The sequence below is a fragment of the Thermochaetoides thermophila genome (assembly GCF_000221225.1).
Source record: "Thermochaetoides thermophila DSM 1495 unplaced genomic scaffold scf7180000011816, whole genome shotgun sequence".
NCBI classification, from domain to species: Eukaryota; Fungi; Ascomycota; class Sordariomycetes; order Sordariales; family Chaetomiaceae; genus Thermochaetoides; species Thermochaetoides thermophila.
In genome coordinates this window covers 6,352,237-6,368,737 of record NW_006383032.1, presented here as the reverse complement: position 1 = coordinate 6,368,737, position 16,501 = coordinate 6,352,237, and the positions used below count along the sequence as shown (strand labels likewise).

At 54.1% G+C, this 16,501-nt stretch overlaps 7 protein-coding genes across 7 annotated transcripts; 2 read left to right on the top strand and 5 right to left on the bottom strand.

The window, feature by feature from the left end:
* Nucleotides 1–1,081: 1,081 nt before the first annotated feature.
* On the bottom strand, nucleotides 1,082–1,636 carry CTHT_0038320 (uncharacterized protein; the record flags this gene model as incomplete). Its single annotated transcript, XM_006694189.1, has 1 exon — nucleotides 1,082–1,636. One exon carries the CDS (start codon nucleotides 1,634–1,636, stop codon nucleotides 1,082–1,084), a length of 555 nt encoding a protein of 184 aa, XP_006694252.1.
* A 657-nt stretch (nucleotides 1,637–2,293) lies between these two features.
* On the bottom strand, nucleotides 2,294–4,030 carry CTHT_0038310 (uncharacterized protein; the record flags this gene model as incomplete). The annotated part of the gene is made up of 1 exon (XM_006694188.1): nucleotides 2,294–4,030. The coding sequence occupies one exon, from the start codon at nucleotides 4,028–4,030 to the stop codon at nucleotides 2,294–2,296; it is 1,737 nt and encodes a 578-aa protein (XP_006694251.1).
* Nucleotides 4,031–4,550: 520 nt separating this feature from the next.
* CTHT_0038300 (N,N-dimethylguanosine tRNA methyltransferase-like protein) lies at nucleotides 4,551–6,635 on the bottom strand (the record flags this gene model as incomplete). Its single annotated transcript, XM_006694187.1, has 1 exon — nucleotides 4,551–6,635. One exon carries the CDS (start codon nucleotides 6,633–6,635, stop codon nucleotides 4,551–4,553), a length of 2,085 nt encoding a protein of 694 aa, XP_006694250.1.
* Nucleotides 6,636–7,435: 800 nt separating this feature from the next.
* On the top strand, nucleotides 7,436–8,306 carry CTHT_0038290 (uncharacterized protein; the record flags this gene model as incomplete). Its single annotated transcript, XM_006694186.1, has 2 exons — nucleotides 7,436–8,083; nucleotides 8,139–8,306. 2 exons carry the CDS (start codon nucleotides 7,436–7,438, stop codon nucleotides 8,304–8,306), a joined length of 816 nt encoding a protein of 271 aa, XP_006694249.1.
* Nucleotides 8,307–9,938: 1,632 nt separating this feature from the next.
* On the bottom strand, nucleotides 9,939–10,306 carry CTHT_0038280 (uncharacterized protein; the record flags this gene model as incomplete). Its single annotated transcript, XM_006694185.1, has 2 exons — nucleotides 9,939–10,031; nucleotides 10,106–10,306. 2 exons carry the CDS (start codon nucleotides 10,304–10,306, stop codon nucleotides 9,939–9,941), a joined length of 294 nt encoding a protein of 97 aa, XP_006694248.1.
* A 1,848-nt stretch (nucleotides 10,307–12,154) lies between these two features.
* Nucleotides 12,155–15,403, bottom strand: CTHT_0038270 (putative mRNA transport regulator (mtr10) protein; the record flags this gene model as incomplete). The annotated part of the gene is made up of 6 exons (XM_006694184.1): nucleotides 12,155–13,140; nucleotides 13,241–14,527; nucleotides 14,582–14,672; nucleotides 14,782–15,063; nucleotides 15,126–15,179; nucleotides 15,239–15,403. 6 exons carry the CDS (start codon nucleotides 15,401–15,403, stop codon nucleotides 12,155–12,157), a joined length of 2,865 nt encoding a protein of 954 aa, XP_006694247.1.
* Nucleotides 15,404–16,047: 644 nt separating this feature from the next.
* CTHT_0038260 (small nuclear ribonucleoprotein E-like protein) lies at nucleotides 16,048–16,490 on the top strand (the record flags this gene model as incomplete). Its single annotated transcript, XM_006694183.1, has 4 exons — nucleotides 16,048–16,188; nucleotides 16,237–16,263; nucleotides 16,311–16,379; nucleotides 16,431–16,490. The coding sequence occupies 4 exons, from the start codon at nucleotides 16,048–16,050 to the stop codon at nucleotides 16,488–16,490; spliced, it is 297 nt and encodes a 98-aa protein (XP_006694246.1).
* Between the last annotated feature and the right edge of the window lie 11 nt (nucleotides 16,491–16,501).

Sequence of the window (16,501 nt, the reverse complement as noted above, 5' to 3'; positions counted from 1 at the left end):
GTTGAGACTGGTCGTGGCCCGCCTTTTATAACCATCACAGCTCATCTCTCCTTCCGACGGGGAGAGCCGATGCAAGACTTTCCCCATGGTTTGAACCCGGTACATGAAGCCGCCTTAATATCAAGACCTCCAATCGCCGCGCAATCCGGAGCTGTGACAAGCATCTCTCCGCATTCCGCAATATCGAGATGGACCCGTAGTCGCGGCAATAACCATCGTGGAGTATCGCAGTATGTATCGGCGGGAACCATCAAATGCCCTTCGCGCCGGGCGTCGCAAACCCTTCCTTCATGCGCATTGCAACATGGGAATAACGGGTAACGGCTGTGATAATAGCGCGGTGTTGATTCCGCACATTGATTTTCATTTTTCCAATCTAAGGGCCAGCAATAGTCAAGCAATTGGCCCATTGGTCGACTACGACCTTGTCGCCGCCATCGCTACCCCTCGCCACAATTGACGCTCTCACCGGCGCCCCCGCTGCCTCGGCCGCCCACTCTACCGATGGCCGAGTATAGGTCAACCACCATAGGGCGGCGCTGGGAGACGCGCAAGTCAAGTAACCTTGTTTGAGCCGGAGCCTGGGTGGAGAGGGGACTACGCACGCAGTGCTCCTTAAGCGACGCACGCTTGACGCAGACGCCAGCTTGAAACTTCCGGGTTGGGCGGTTGACTCCGGTGATCGACCATCCGCTGTGGGGGTGGGCGCCGACAATGATGTTTTTTCCCGGTAAGTTGTTGTTTCGATGAACCATGCTTCGGCATCAGAGGCACCGTTACAACGTAAACGGCCCCTGCTGTGGCTGGTCGGATAATTATGCTCCTCGGCCAGACGTTTTTCTATTCGCCTGCCGGCCATCCTGTCGTCAACGTTGCCGTGTTTGTGGTGTTAGCGACACACAGACTCACACCCACGCCCGACGCCATCGAGGCTTGACGGGGCCGATTGACAGGCATGGAATCTCGATTGCCATCTGGCCAAGCTCGATCACCGCTGCACGCAGAATGCATCGTTTTGCTGCTACCTACCGTACCCCAGCCCCACCCTGTCTGCTACCTACACCCAAACCCTGCCTACCGGCTAGGAAGGTGGTACAACCGCACCCAGCGCAAAGGGCTCCTCTAGATCTAGAACCATCGCTTGTTCTTGCTCTCTTTGTTGCTCCTCGACGAGCATATCTCCAATCTTTTCGTTGGAGAACTCGATCTCTCCCTCCATCCACCGCTGAAAGTCGCGATACACATCAACGCTGACCGGCTCATCAGGCGGGCTGGCCGCCGTGAGCTCGATCATCACATGCAACACATACCAGCGCTTGGCATCCGCTACCTCTTTGCGCTTGTCAACGACCTGCCTGTCCGCGAGCCCCTCCCAGTCGACGACAATCCGCTCCCAAGAGCTAGCCCACCAAGCGTCTACGCTCTGCTTCCATGCGTCGTGGCAGGCGTCGCAGCGAAGACGTTTGGGTTTGGGCACGGCTGGTTGCGCCCATACGACGTCGGGGCAGAGGTAGAAGAGCGAGCCGTTGCTGGAGTGGTGGTCGCGGTTCTTGCTCCACATCCTGTGGCACCAGCCCGTCCGCTTGTCCGCGGCTGCGTGGCCGCAGCTGAAGATGACCTGGGTGAATAGGCACATGGTTATGGCTTAGAAGGCTCTTCATGGCGATCTTGGTTGACCTGGGGTATTCCATGAGGGTTAGCGAGAGAGAGCCGGTTTATCCAAGTGGTTCCTTCTAGCTTCAAAACGTGTCTCCAGCTGGGGGGCTCTTTGTTGATTTCCTTCAGTTGGAGACTTCCAAAGCACATGAACGGTAGGTCTGGGATAGTAGGTCGCGGCAGTTCCGGATCGCAAGCAGGCCATCACGTGTTGCCGAGGGTTTCCACAGAGTGCGCAAAAATAGCCGCCGCTGCATCGTTCTTTGCCTGGCATCTTGAGACGGAAGCAACTCAAAAGTCCAGACCTTGAGAAACATCCGTATCTCGAAACAAGACCCGTGGTGGCAAGGGACCAACAAAGAGGAGGCGTCGTCATCACCATTGGCAGCGCTCAAAGCTGCGTTATCGATCGGCTCTTTGTCAAGCTCGCTCTTGAAACAACGGTTGAAGCATTGTCGAGCTGCCCCGACTGGATAGCTAGCAGCAATGATAAGTGTCCCAGCTAGGCAGGTATGTAGACTGACTGCCATCTATCCATCCTTTAGCCCACATCCCGTGCTCCAGGTCTCCATCCTGTCGTCTTCGCTGCACGTTGTCATGGCCAAGTGACATTTTCCCGACATTCAATGGCCATGCATCACGGCCCGATGGCATTCCGCAGTTTTTCTGTCTGCTCTGCAACACACCTATCCACCAATATCCTCAACCACTGCCCCTTCTCACGACGGACTCGCATCCAACCGCCCTGCTCGAGCTCTACAATGGTCCCATCAACGCAAACTTTTCGCCAGCGGGGGTCGTCCTCGTTGACTGTCACCGTTACCTCTTCGAGAGTGCCATCCTCCGCTGGGGGCTCGTAGCCCACGTCTTGCATTCCAATATGCTCCCCTTCGCGATATGCCGCCTGCATGATCTCCATCGTCCTGTCGCCACCCACGTCCCCGAAGTGTACCAGCCTGAGCTGCCCATCGAGGGGTTTTCCGCGCGGCGATATTGTAAAAGTCCGCTCGAGGTTGGAGACAAGCGTCGTGAGGACGTAGCTGCAGCGGTGATCTGCAACAGCACCATGGTACAGTCGGATGGACTCTGTATCTAGCTGCTGCTGTCGCCGGATATCAACGACGGCGTCATACCCATGGGCTTCGCGCAGCAGCTCGGCCGCTGCCATGCCGAAACGTTTGTCTCCGTGCTTGCGATAGGCCGGCGTGTCGCTCTCCCAGACCAAGCTGGCGTGGAAGCCGTACGAGGCCACAATCGCCCCGAGCAGGTGACCTACCTGCACAGTACCGGCAGCCGACGAGTGCATATCCTCGGCCGTGGTCGGTGCATGTGTGGGTTCGGATGGGCCCGCGACCAACCGCGCGCCGGGAGAGAATTCGGTGCGAAATGTGGGCAAGGCGGCCGGGACGCCGAAGAGGAGAGTTCGCAGGCTCAGAACAAGCGGGGATGGACCATTGGATCCGGCCTGCTGGTGCAAAGACTTGTGAAGCGAGTGGAACAGCGCATTAGCCGTACCCAGCGGCAGAAGTGCGACAGCCGGGGAAGATAGAGTCATCTGTTCTCGTTCTCCTGCCTGTTTCGCTGACTGCTGTGACAGCCAGGAGGTTTCTAGCCCGTTCAGCATGTCAACGACACCACCGTCTCCGCTAAGCAGCAGTACTAGCTTGTTCTTAACAGTCGAGTCGGCCGCTGCTTTACCCAGACCTTGAGCAAACTCCTTGATAGTGTTGCCGTCCTTAGTTACTGTTATTCGGTGGCCCTTCGATCCTCCTTTACCCTCGTCTTCGAGTAAGGGACGTCCCAAGGCCTCCAGGATCTCCTTCAAAACGCTCTCGTAAAATTCCCTTGCCAACCCTAACCCAGACCTTGTCGAGATAATCACGTCAACTTCTACATCGTCGCTCAGCAGGCTCGCTCGTTGGGCTTTTTCGCCGGTGAGCAAGTACTGTCCTAGCAGAGATGAGTACGCGGGGGCCTGATCGGCGGGAACATGCAAAGCTTGCAGTGTAAACGGGCCTTTCCTCGCGCTAGGCCCATCACCAGAAGCATGATCGACAGGGGATTCGGTCAGTGTGTAGACAGTGTAGTAAGGCTCTGAGCTGGACTTCGCAGCTGCTGGAGGGAGTATGCAGACAACTTCGTTCTCGCTGATGGCCCCAAGGGCATCAAAACTTGGTGTTGACAAAGGTAGCCGACCATTGCCGATTGAGCTCGGAGTATGGAAGGTGCTAAATCGAGGCGCATCAACAGAAATGAACATCTCGTCATTAGACTCTCTCTCGGGAGAGGACGGATCAGCTCGTGAGGGTTGCTGCTGGCGCTTGGAACGCTTTCGCATGAAAGCGCGTGATACAAGCTTGCTGAGACGGGACATGATGAGATGAGCTTAGAGAAAACCAAGCCCAGCGAGACTTGACGAAACACAAGAGTGCACAGATGCACAAGGAGAACTGAAGGACAAAATCTGCATTAAACGGGGGTCAAATTTTTGAGATCTAAGAAAAGATGTGTCCTGTTCGTGCAAATAAACAGACTCTCGATGAACCAGCAATATTGCTGGGATTGTTGATTGAAGATGATACCCCTCGATCTGAGTGATGCGAGCTGGCAGGTGAGTGGTGAGGACGCGGAGGAGCTCGATTGCGTTATCAAGCAACCCCACGGCCAAGGCAAATGCCCACCAAAATTTTTGTGGAGTCACGGGCTCGGCCGAGGCAGTGCAGGCGACAGGAGAACGATGGAAATGTACCGTTGTTGAGAGCAAAATTGACAAGCCAGCACAAGAGATGATGAGATAATCACCTACCAGGCTCCCACGGCTCACGTTCGCTCACCTTGCCATCATCACTCTTCGTGCTACCCACCAACTGTTTAGACCAAACCAACCAGACAGTTCATTTCCCCCTTGCCCGGTTCATTGGTCCCCAGTTCTCCCGCGGGTTCATCTGGTAGCGCAGGTACTTCACCGTCTCCTTGTACCGCCCAAGCTGCTCGTCAAACACGACTTCAGGCAGCTCCTTGCGCTGCTGCTTGTCCTCTTGGTCATCTTCCTCTTCTGGCTTGGCCTCGTCAGCCTTGGCTGCCTGTTGATCCTTTCCCGACTCCTCTGTCTTGTCCTCATGGACCTCCTTGTTCCCTCCAAGCCTCAACAGCCGGTACGCAACGCTGCCCGGTTTGATATTCTCGACCTTGATGGGCGCCTTCTGGCGGACCCACTCCCTGAAAACGTGCCAAATAATATACCACGGCGCGTCCGTCTTCATGCTACCAGCTTTGCAATGACTGCGCGTAACGCGATAGCCCATCCTCAACAGAGCACCCCGAATAGCCGCCTCAGACGGGCTGGCGCAGTGCAGAATGCCTGAGATCTGCTGCGGGTGGAAGTAGAACGGGTACGGGTCGTACGCGGCCGCCTGGGCCTCTGTCAGCCCGGTTCGGGCGATCCGTCTGCTCTCGTCCTTCTTGGCCGCCTCTTCTTGCTTCTTATCCTCCTCTTGCATCTCAGCAGTCGGCAAGTACTCCTCAAGAGCGGTCTGCAGCACTCCGCGGATGCGCTCCTTGGTACCGTAGATCTTGGGATCCGCTGCCTCTGTTTCAGCAATCACGGCCTTGATGAACTCCTGCGAGTGCAGTCGTCCGGCGTACATGGGGCCCGCCAGGTGCATGGTCGATCCGCAGTGCTCACACTTGGAGTCGGTCGTCGGGGCCTTGGTAAAGCCATGCTTGTAGAAGATGCCAGTGCCCTTCTTGTTGGGAGCCGGCTTGTTCTTCATCAGCAGTTGCGTGGTCCACGAGCCGCAACCGCCACCACAACTGTAAAGAATCATGGTCTTGCCGCCAGCGAACTTGACTGTCGCGGGGGACTTGCGGATGCGCACAAACACTCGGCAGTAGAAGTCGACTGACAGTGACAGCAGCGGCTCCATGGCCAGGCCGTACTTGTTAGCAGCGGCCTCGATGGCGTGCAGGATGAGCCGCAAGCCAACCTCATGGGAGTACCATCCCTTGACGGGGATGCCACCGTACAGAGAGTAACATTTCTCCGGGTAGCCGTTGGACGCCCAGACACCCGAGTCCGTGCAGGTAATGCACAGCAGGCCGCCATCGTCACGAACCGCCTGGACTGCGGCATCCAGGAAAGGAGCAGCCGAGCCATAGGGGTCCAAGTCGATTACATCGTACTTCTCGCTGGGTCCGGGCTTACCACCGCTCAGATGGACCCTGCGCAGGTCCTTGACCACGACCTCGTACATGTGCGCAATCGCATCGTCTACGGTGATCCTGATCTTGCCAACCAGCCCGTTGTGCATGACGTTGCGCTCAATTGCCTCGGCTGCCGTCTTGAGCAGATCGTTGGCCGTCACCGACGTGGCGAACGGCACTTCTTGCGCGTAGCGCAGCGCGCGCAGCCCACTGGCCGACAGGGCATCGAGGATTCGGAACTGCGGTTGTGGTTCCTTCTTAGGTTTATCGGCGGGTGGTTGAGCAGTGCCTTCAGTGGCTTGTTCGCTCGCCTGCTCCTCCTGCTGAGCTGCTTCGGCCGACCGCTCAGCTTGTTGATCCGCTGCCTGCTCAGCTGGTTGTTCTGTCACGTCCTTCATCTCTGTGTCTTCGCCCTCGGCGGCAACATTCTCCAGCTTCGGCGACTTGGCTGGGCGTTCGGTCTGTGCGGCCTCCTTCCTCTTGCGCTTCTTCTCTCCCCATTTGCTCTCCCGCGACTTCGACGCGGCCTTCTTCTGCTCCAGGCGCTCTTTTCCGTAGGCCTTAATCGCCAACACCGTCAAATCGCGATTGAACTGCTGGATCGGGTTGTAGAAGACCTGCTGTACGGTCTGTCCGTCCTTGGTCTTGGACTCCTCTGGGACCAGGATGTGGGCCATACCCTCCCGGATCGTCGTGTAGACGACATTATTGTGCTTGACACGCTGGCCCTCGGCGGGCGCAGCATAGATATCGGGGATCGTTTCGGCGTTTGACATGGCACACGAAATTGACTGTGCAGGGTGCGAGGACGGCAACGTTAGTGACGGCTGCTGTCGGAGTATGCGTGATATGTGCAGGAGCCGCAGCGAGCGCACTGTCCTCAGTGTCGAGGGCTTGCGACAGAGGGAAGCAGCAATAATCAACGGGCGCATGCGCTCTGCGGCTCGTGCAATGGGTGACTGAAGGTCGCGAGTTCCCAGCTTTGGCTGTGACTACTGTCGCAGTTGATGGAATTTTGGTATTCTGCCGGGCGGTGAGGACACCCCATAGTTTGCCTTAACCTGATCTCAAGTTAGGCTGCCCCACCATAATATAGGGGCTCATGCTTTTCATCTTGTCCTCCCTTGAAGTCACCGCCAGTGCACCACAACATGAACCACTGTGAACCAGTCCGCCGTAAGAATGGCTCTCAATCGGTTTGCCTCATAAGTTGATATCAAAGGCATAGAGTTCAGAAGTCCCGGATTGGCCGCGATGCCCCACAATACGAGTGTTTCCCCTGTTCCCCCTTGAAATTGTGAATGCTCTTCCCTCAGGCTCATTGTAAAGTCTTTCCCAGTGTTGCTCATAGGCAGCTCTTTCCCGAGCTCAAAATGTATCACGTTATCAATTGTCATAAGACTGCAAACATCGTGAAAATGTGTGTTGCGATTGCCATTTATTTGAGTAAAGGCTTTTCCGCTTCCACTCCAACCTCAACCAGCCTCTCTTCCTCTCTCTTGAGCTTGACTCTTTGCCAACCACCGCTCCACACCTCTTCTGCTTTCTCTATCCCATCACTCATCACTCGTTTGCCATGGCTACCAACAAAGACGAGATCATTGACCTCGCTATCTCTCCTATTACCCTTGACCCTCGCCCTGCCACTCCTGGTCCTGGCATTTTTGTCCGCAACTCTCCGGCTGCAGGCACTGCTGGTCCTCCTGCTGGTGACAATTCCAAAGAAAAGCCAAGTCCCGATGCCGACTCTCCTGCTCCTGAGCCCCAGCACTCTTCTGGTCATCACCGTTTCCTGACTCCCACAGAATGGGCCCGTGTTGCCCACGGCTTAGGTGCCATTTGCCCTAACGACAACGGTGAAACTCATCAGGTCGTACATCCGACGAGTTGTCTGTGGCCACCCAAGGGGCTTCCCGATGGTCTGTATCGTGACATCGTGACTCAACGCTCCAAGTACTCGATCGGCTACACCATTCTGAATGCTCTACACTGGATCTTTCTAACTCTGCAGATTGCGGTCGGTGCCTCACTGACCGCTCTGGGATCTTCTGGGCTTGCTAGCCCCAGCTTTGACGACGAAAATCCCAGAGATGCCCCTATTACCATTCTCGCAGCGATCAACACAGTTGTGGCTGGTCTCCTGGCTCTGATGCACAACAGCGGTTTGCCAGAGAGGTATCGCAAGGATATGAATGAATTTGACAAGATTAAGAACCATGTCAGGGTGAGTTCTCTTTCAAGGCCTATGCTTGTGATTTTCTGGTTCTGACAGCGTGAAGGAAATCCTCGATACCGGAATCGTTGGGATGGACCAGACAGTCGACGACGTTCTAGACGAATGCTTCACTCTCTTCCAGACCGCAAAGGATACCGTCACGTTAAACAAGCCCGAGTCCTACAACACGCCTAACCCGGAGCCTGGCAAGCAAGGCAATCCGTCGCCTTGAGAGCGACACTCTGCTTCAGCCCAGCACAAGACCGAGGCCATTCTTGCTCGCTGACCCATCCCTACAAACGATACCGTGTTGATGAGTCCGTAACGGAACGATTAATTGAGATTTATTGTCTTACAGAGTTATGTCCTGGATGTTAAGGCATCACCTTAAACTGCCCTGAAAAATTTCGTAATGTGGTGGAGGAGACTCAAGGTCAGCTAGCTGCTTATGTACCATTACAGACATTCGAGTTAGTCAGCTAGGCCATGTTTGACATGCTAATGAGAGATTTGGCACTGTATCATTTTAATCATTGAGGCCTCAAGAACAGCTTACTGAACTGATATCTTCAGTATCATACCGGCAGCCAAGTGTCATCTATCCGGCAGTAGGGCTCTGAGGCTAAGGCGGAAAAAAGTCTTTCTGTATTACTTCCTGTCTGCTCTTTGGCGCCTCTTTGAGTAGCAATCGAGTCCATATGCTAGCCTCTCAACTCGTGCACTCAGTTTCAGTGCTACCTACATGGATCCAAGGCCTGGTCTCATGTTTGCAACTGTCTCAGCTACGCTCGGTCAAGTGTACTTTAAACTCCCGATGCAATACAGAATGCAGAACTGCTTGATTCTGTTACCTCGGAAATGTCCGTGACCTCCCAAAATCGATCGTACCTTTGGGATGGCCAAGTGCCTTGGCTCGGTGCCAATCCTGCCAATCCCACAGCCGGCTCCCTGATATAAGCCACACTAAGTTCATCAAAAGGAGCCGTTCTGCACTCCCTTGCACACCTCACTATCATATCCAGCTCATTCCTGTCTGCTTTGTAATCTATGAGCGGGGGCGGCAGATACTCAGGGCAAGCCGACAATTGCTGATCCGGTCTTCCTTGGTGATATTAGGCCCCGGTAAAATACTTTTTGGTAGTTGATACCACAGAAAGTCTGAGTGTTTCACCGAAATACATGGTGTAAAAAGCTATGTATGTGTATTGTTCGCATGATGACACTGAAAACAATGGATTCTTAGGAAGGAGGGCCCTTAGCAATCAGGTCATGTGTTTGGGCCTGCATTGAACGCATTGTCGGCTGCGCTCGTGATATTGGCGTGTGGTGCTGCATTCCGATGTTGGTCGTGTCGCCCGAGGCAATTTTGAGGAGATCAGTCTGTAAAGTTTCTGAAGATCCCCTCGCGGCGTGGTGGGTCGACGTACGGAAGAAAAATAGAGTGCCTAAGGATATTGACTGCCGGCTCTCCAAACCGTTTCCTCAAATTGTCTCCACTCTTTCCAGTCATCCTGTGTCAACTTGCTGATTTATTGACGGTATATTGGTCCAACGGCCTGTCATGAACCACTGTGACGTCCGGTGAAACAGGGCCTAACAGTCTTGTTGCGTAGTAATGGCTCGTGGCGAGCGCCATCAGCTTGACCCTGTAGAAGCGCTGTCGAATCGCTCACATCACAGATGCTCTGGCTTGGATGTCTTAGTCAGGGATGAACGACTAATATCCTCACGGTCTGCGAAGTCAAGGTAAGCCTCGAGCATGTGAAGATGCTTCTGGGTGTCCTAAACACGATACCATCTCTCCACAGATGGCGCTAGGCCGTGCAGCTGGAGAAGGTAAGGAAGCTGCTTTAGCCGTGACTTTCTAACTCTCCCACTCAGGCTCTGAAAAGTGGGAGGAGGAGCCGTCAGTTAATATTGGGCGACAGCATCCAACAAAACCCTCGCGGCTCTGATCCTGAGCAGCAGAATTAGCAATTCACTGGATCAAACTTAGAAGATATATTCTGAAATTCGCAACAGCTTACTTACCACGATGACCTTGTTGAATATCGGTATGGTCTTCTGGCCAATCTCCCAGATGATGGTATCTGGTTGCTCTCTCCCGATGGCGGCCCGGCGTCGCTTGGTCCTGGCTAGTGCCGCTGCATTGTTAGAAGACAAGCAGTTGGATAACATTTGGATGAGTGCCTCGGCGGGCATGAGTTCCGGACAAGCAGGAGATATTGTCATGTTGAATGAGAAGACAAAACATTCAGGTCAAGTTGAAGGAGGCTCAGATATAGAGGGAGTAGGAAAGAGGAGCTAAACGATATCTGGAGAAAAAGGAGTGAACAATTGCAAATACGTGGTAGATCAACTCTTAAACACGCTGTATGTGTGGCATATGATGCAACTTTAAAGCACCTCTTTGGATTTGAGTCTGCTTGTGAGTTCTGGCACAGTTGACCGGTTCATCATGCCCGTGAGTCTCGGTTTAATGTTATCGACGCATACGGATGCAATATATGCAGAATGCTACGAAGTAGCCAGTTTAGTTGAAATCCTTTTCTTTAAGGCAGAGCCCAAAGTCTGAGTGGGTCACGGTGCCGTTTATAACCACAGCAAATAGAGGATAACGTTGAACCATTCTCCGTAGAAGTAATACCTATTGACCCTATCCGCTTGTAATCTATAGGATACTTATTTCCCTGTAGGCAAGGGCATCTGGCCCAAGATCTATGGTAGCAATATTAGCTGACCCTTTTACTTACCAACATAAGTTTACCCTGCTAGACTATCCCGGCCGATTGAATGGCCGGCTGTACTCTCAGGTCATCTGCTATAACGGATAGATCAGGATCGGACGTGAAAAGGAATTATGTCTCTCGGACTGAGAAAAGTGGATACAACCGCCCTTACTTGGATCATGTCGAACAAGGCATGGTAACACATGTGTATCATCTATTACTTAATAGATGGTTTGGCATTTTTTTTCTGCTAGCCTCTGAATTTGGGGTGAAGTTTCCCGGACACACAAACCACCGCGGATAGGATCTAGCTAGGACTTGTCAGTGGCACGGGAAACTAGCGAGTGATAGCCGTGGTTGGACCATTTATGGAGCCGGAGGCCCGGCTTTATGGGGAAGATATGACAGAAAAAGTACTGCATCTGGAGAGCACGCATGACGGAGCCAAAATCAAATGCCCCTTCTTCGGGCGATCCTTTCGACACCAAAAGCGTTGACCAAATGGGTTGTTCTCCGGCCGGGATTTCGGAGCAAGTGTTGAATGGCTTGTAAAGCTTACGATCGAGGCCCAGCAGGCAGATAATTGAGTCGATGGGGAACACCTGAAAGGTTGCACAGAATGCAAGTCCCGCGCGGACCGCAGGTAGCGATTGGGAGCCGGACTGGGAGTAACAGCAGAGGGAAAGTTTGGGCCTACAAACCTGTTGTTACTTTGTGCTTACTCGCTTTAATCAGGATTCTGTGTCATAATAATTGCATTGTCGACAGGGTTGGGCTTATCCGCAGGTCTGGTGTCATGGGTTGTAGTGAGTCACAGAAGCATGGCCAATGTTATAAGCACCCTATCCTTCTGGAAGCCTAAGTCAACTTGATATTGATGATATTTTTCAGTATACAATGTCCTGCCCTTTTAGATGGTCTGATGTTCAGGTTAGCTGAAGTCAAGACTGAGAAACTCAGGTATGGAAAGGACAAACTCACCTGAATGGCTCACCACTAACACTCATACTGTCCCAGAGCGCACCCATTGACCAAAACTAAGATGCTGCTTCATGCAAATGGTTCCAGCCGACATTATTCTAACCACATACTACATAGCCACATCTACAATACTAGGCACGTTGCCCTACGTCACGGATATTATCACTCCAAGGTATTTGATAAGCACCATCCTTCACCAGTATAGGAGACCTACGAGTTGTCATGCGCCCAGACTACAGTCCATCATCCCGACTGCTCGCTTTGAGAGGTATTTTCTTTCAAAATCTCCCATCACCCACACAAATTCCCCTCAGGCGGACAGCCAAAGCTAATACCACACCCAATTGCACCCGCAACCCTTATCCCAACCCTAACCTGAGAAATGGAACCTTGCCGCCTCAAGCGCGCCAAGCCCATCCCTGGGAGCGACATACCTCCTCCGGTATTGGTTGGTAAAGTCCTGGAGGAGCACACGGATCTGTCTGAGATGCGACGGATCGGGCCCGCGCAGCTTCTCCTTGATCTTTGTAAGCAGGCGGTCGGCCTCGGCGGGCGTGACGGTGCCTTCGGGAAGCAGCCGGATGGTGCGGTCAACCCACTGTGTCGTCTCGGCTGGCAGCAGCTCAAACATAGACAGCAAGACGCCACTACCGTCAGCAAAGCAGTCGCGCGGGAACGTAATCATCATGCCGGCGAGCGTTTGCTTAACGAGAGCCTCTCCTTGTGCAAGGAGCAGGTTCTTGACAATTTGCTGAAGCTGTTGACTGGCGGAACCAAGGTTGCTGTTTGACGTGGCGGGGTTCGGGCCGCCGTAGGTCAGGAGGTCACGGATGTAATGAAGCGCAGCCGAAACGGGTTCTTGCTTTTCCAGGGTCAACGCCGAGATGGCAGCCTGGAAGATTGGAGTCAGAAGGCTGGAAGGGATGAGTCTGGTCGGGTAGTAGAGGAGAGCGTCGACGAGGAGACGGTAAAAGTCCTCGATGACGTCCGGGAGATCATTCGGCGGAATGTTGCTCATGGTACGCAGCACATTCGTCGCCTGGGCCTCGAAAAAGGCGTAGATGTTGTCTGTAATGCTCTGCTCCACATACTCCCGGTCCTCGGAGAACTCGCGGAGAATCGCACTGGTAGCCCAGAGGAAGCAGCCCTGGTTCGACTTGGCGAAGCCCTCAGCCAGCTTGTTGGCGAGAGGGCCAAGTAAAGGCGTGACGGCCGTCCTGTACGAAATCACCATGTATCGCCAGCAACGGCAGATACGCTCGCAAATAGGCACGGAGCTTGTGAAGTTGTCAAGAATTGTGGACAGAATGGGGAAAACCTCTTGCCAATACTTAACGGCAGGGTTTTCCGCATTGCCTGGGATATACGGCACGACATATTGCACGAAATAGGTTAGGAGGTTGATGTGATCTGCACATGGTTAGCGTGAATCGCAAAAACAGAGAGTGATACTTACCGGCAAGATCGAGCTGTTTGGGCCGGTCGGTGGCGTTGTTGGCCTTGACCATCAAGCGCTGCACGAGGGGATCACAGTACAGCTTAAGCAGCTTATAGACATCCTCGGCCTTTTGTACGCCAACCACATTCGCAACGCCCTCGGTAATCTCCTCCTTGCTCTGCTCGGGCAGCTTGTCGAGGATCTGATCATAAAAGGCTTGGAGCTGAATGACCTGCGAGCCGAGGAGCTGCCTGCAGTCCATGCAGAAGTACTTGAATGACTGGGCAGCTGCGCGCAGGATCTCCTGGCTCTCGCTTTGGAAGGAATCGATGACGTACTTGAACTGCGGCTCGAGGAACTCGGGATGAACGGCAGTCCACTCGGTGTAACGGCCAAAGACCATAATGGCGGCAAAGCGCAGCTTCTCGTTACTGATGGGGATCTGGACTAGGAGCGGGAAGATCTGAGGGAGCACGCTACTGTCGTCTACCTCGACCATACGGCCCATAGCGCGCATAGCGAACAGAGGAGCCTCGAGTGATTGCCAGTGAGGGACCGAGGTGGGAGTGGCTTGGCTGCCATATTTCTCCTGCCAGGCTTTGATGGCGTCGTATACCTTGGTAAGACAGGCAGCCACACCCATAACTTGGCAACAGTCCTTGAGTGTGTCGCCCATGTGATGACGGAACTCGCGGAACTTCTCCTCAGCCTCGCGGTCGCCATCAAACAGATCGAGGTCATTAGGATCATCGGAAGCGGGGTACTCGAGGTGCTTGACAAGAATGTCGACCAGCTGCGAGTAGACGTCGACGAGCTGGACCCGGGCCTCGATGTAATGGTCAAGCGTCAGGTATTGCTTCAGCTCGTACCAAAAGTTAAACGTGTAGCCTATGACGTCCCTCTCCTTGTCGCGCGCGCAGCACTCGAGCAGACAGTCGACCAAGGGCCGGAAGTGTTGAGGCTCACGAGCGACGAGCAGCACCCAGGACTCACCAGCCTCAGCAAAGACTCTGGTGATTGCTTTGAACCCCTCGGTATCCTCCTCCTCCACTAAAGCACGGATGCGCTGCCGGAGCTCGAGGACTTTCGGAAGCAGCGTTTGGATCGTATCCAGATTGTCGTCGACGTCTTTAGTCTCCCGGCAGATGATCCCTAGGCAGTCTGCAGCAGCAAGCAGGGACTTTTCGTCATTAATGCCGTGAAGGACGGCGGCCATCAGGGGGGAGTTGACGATGACACGAACAGGCACCTCACGGAGCCACGAGCTAATGCAATCAAACAGCTGCGGATTAGTAGCGGCAGCAGCTGGATGGGTTAGCGGGAAGTACAGTAATCGCTTGGATAAAGGGCCACACCTACGAGACGACTGAGCATAATTAACGAGGAGTTGCACCACCTTCTCGGCGTTATCGGTGAGCAGCTCCGACGTCCTCTGGGTGAGGTCTTCTTCCTATGAGGCGTGCAAATTATTAGATAATGTTCTGGAGGGCCGGTTCGCTTAGTGGGAAGAGAATAACATCGGAATGGGCGCAGGCGAGCGGCGACAGCGGTCCACATACAGAGAGGGTGATCTTGCGACCTTCCGTAACCTCTTCGGGAAGCACGCGCAAGAAATCCAGGATGCATGCATGGCTAGCTACATCGTTCCCCAGGGCCGCAACGACCGTCTGCAGAACGTCCTTCCAGGTCTGCATCTGGATGGCCAGGATGGCCAGGCACACACACAACTGGACCCTCACCGGCTTGGGCCCGGACGCATACTTCTTGAGCAGGATTAGGAGCTGGCTACGAAGAGCAGGCCAATCGCTCTCTGGCACCTGCGTCGACAAGTCATATGTGATCTGATCATCGTCAGTTCGGCATCATGAAAGATCGGACGGAGGATACGATAGGGGCGCGGTACCTTGCCCTTGAGAGTCGTCGCGGCAAAGAGCTGCTGCTCAGCCTCGGTCGCATTCTGGAGGATGGATATCGTGGTCGTCCACGCGTCTTTCTGAAAAGCCATTAGCTACGAACGTTGATGGCAGCGGGTGATGCGAGGGAGATACGGACGGATTTCTGGAACCTGCCAAGGTAGTCGACGGCAATCTTCTTCTTGTCGTTGTCCCCGCTCCGCATGGTCAGCATAGCTGCCAGAACATTGGGGACCGAGAAGTCCTCCGGCACGCCATTGGAGGCCATGATGGGCGGACCAGAGAATGGTGATGTTTGGATAGTCGGTCGGTGGTCGGTCGGATCTCTCGCCGAGCTTGTGGTATGCGATGCGCGCTGCACGCAAAGAGACAAAAGTGCCCCTCCCTCCTTGGCTCGTCCGTTTCTGCTTAGCTGACTTCGAGGATTACTATCGACGCTGACGATACGGCGCGGTCACAGCGACGGTCGCTAGAATAGGCGGCACTGGCCGAATTCGGGTTTGGGGGGGAAGGCGATCGTGGGGGAGCTGACGAGAAATAGAAAGAGCGATGGTTGGCGGCTCAAACTTTCTGTCGACAAGGCAGCTTCCCCCCCGTTGGAACGGAAACGTCAGGCTTGAACTGAGCACTGCCCCACCTCGAGCGCAAGGCATATGAGAGGGAGTGGCTTGACAATAGGAGGGGGAGGGGCACGGGCCAATCAACGGCCACAACATTGGTTGCCTTGGCATCACCAGCCACATGGCAAGCCACCCAAAAGCTCCGCCAGTTTCTTTTGGAAACGGGTTTCCACGACACGGTCGGCGCGACTCAGGCAAGCCAGCATACCGACAATCGCATCCCGACACACGCTTTGTCACCGTTTTTCTCAACTAACTCAACAACTCAACAACACCATATTCCCTAGCCACAATGACCAGCAGAGGTGCCCCGGCCGGTCGTAGAGTGCTATTGCCTCCGATCAACTTTCTTTTCCGCTTGCTCCAACAGCGTACTCCAGTTCAAATTTGGCTCTACGAACAGCTGGCCATCCGCATCACAGGCGTGATACGCGTAAGTCCTCCGTCCAGGCATCCTATGACCAATGCTGACGAATATCAGGGCTTCGATGAATTCATGAACCTGGTTGTAAGTATGCGCGTGCTTAGCCTGGAGGATGCCTTCTGACTGTTCAGATCGATGATGCCGTCGAAATCAAGCTTTCTCCGAAGACCAACGAGCCCGAGTCCAAACGGCCATTGGGGGTATGTCTGTACGTCTTATAAATATTCAGGACAGTGGCTAACGAGACACAGCAAATCCTTCTCAAGGGAGACAACATTTCCTTGATCCAGGCCCTGTCTGGGTCAGCATGAGACGGCGACCT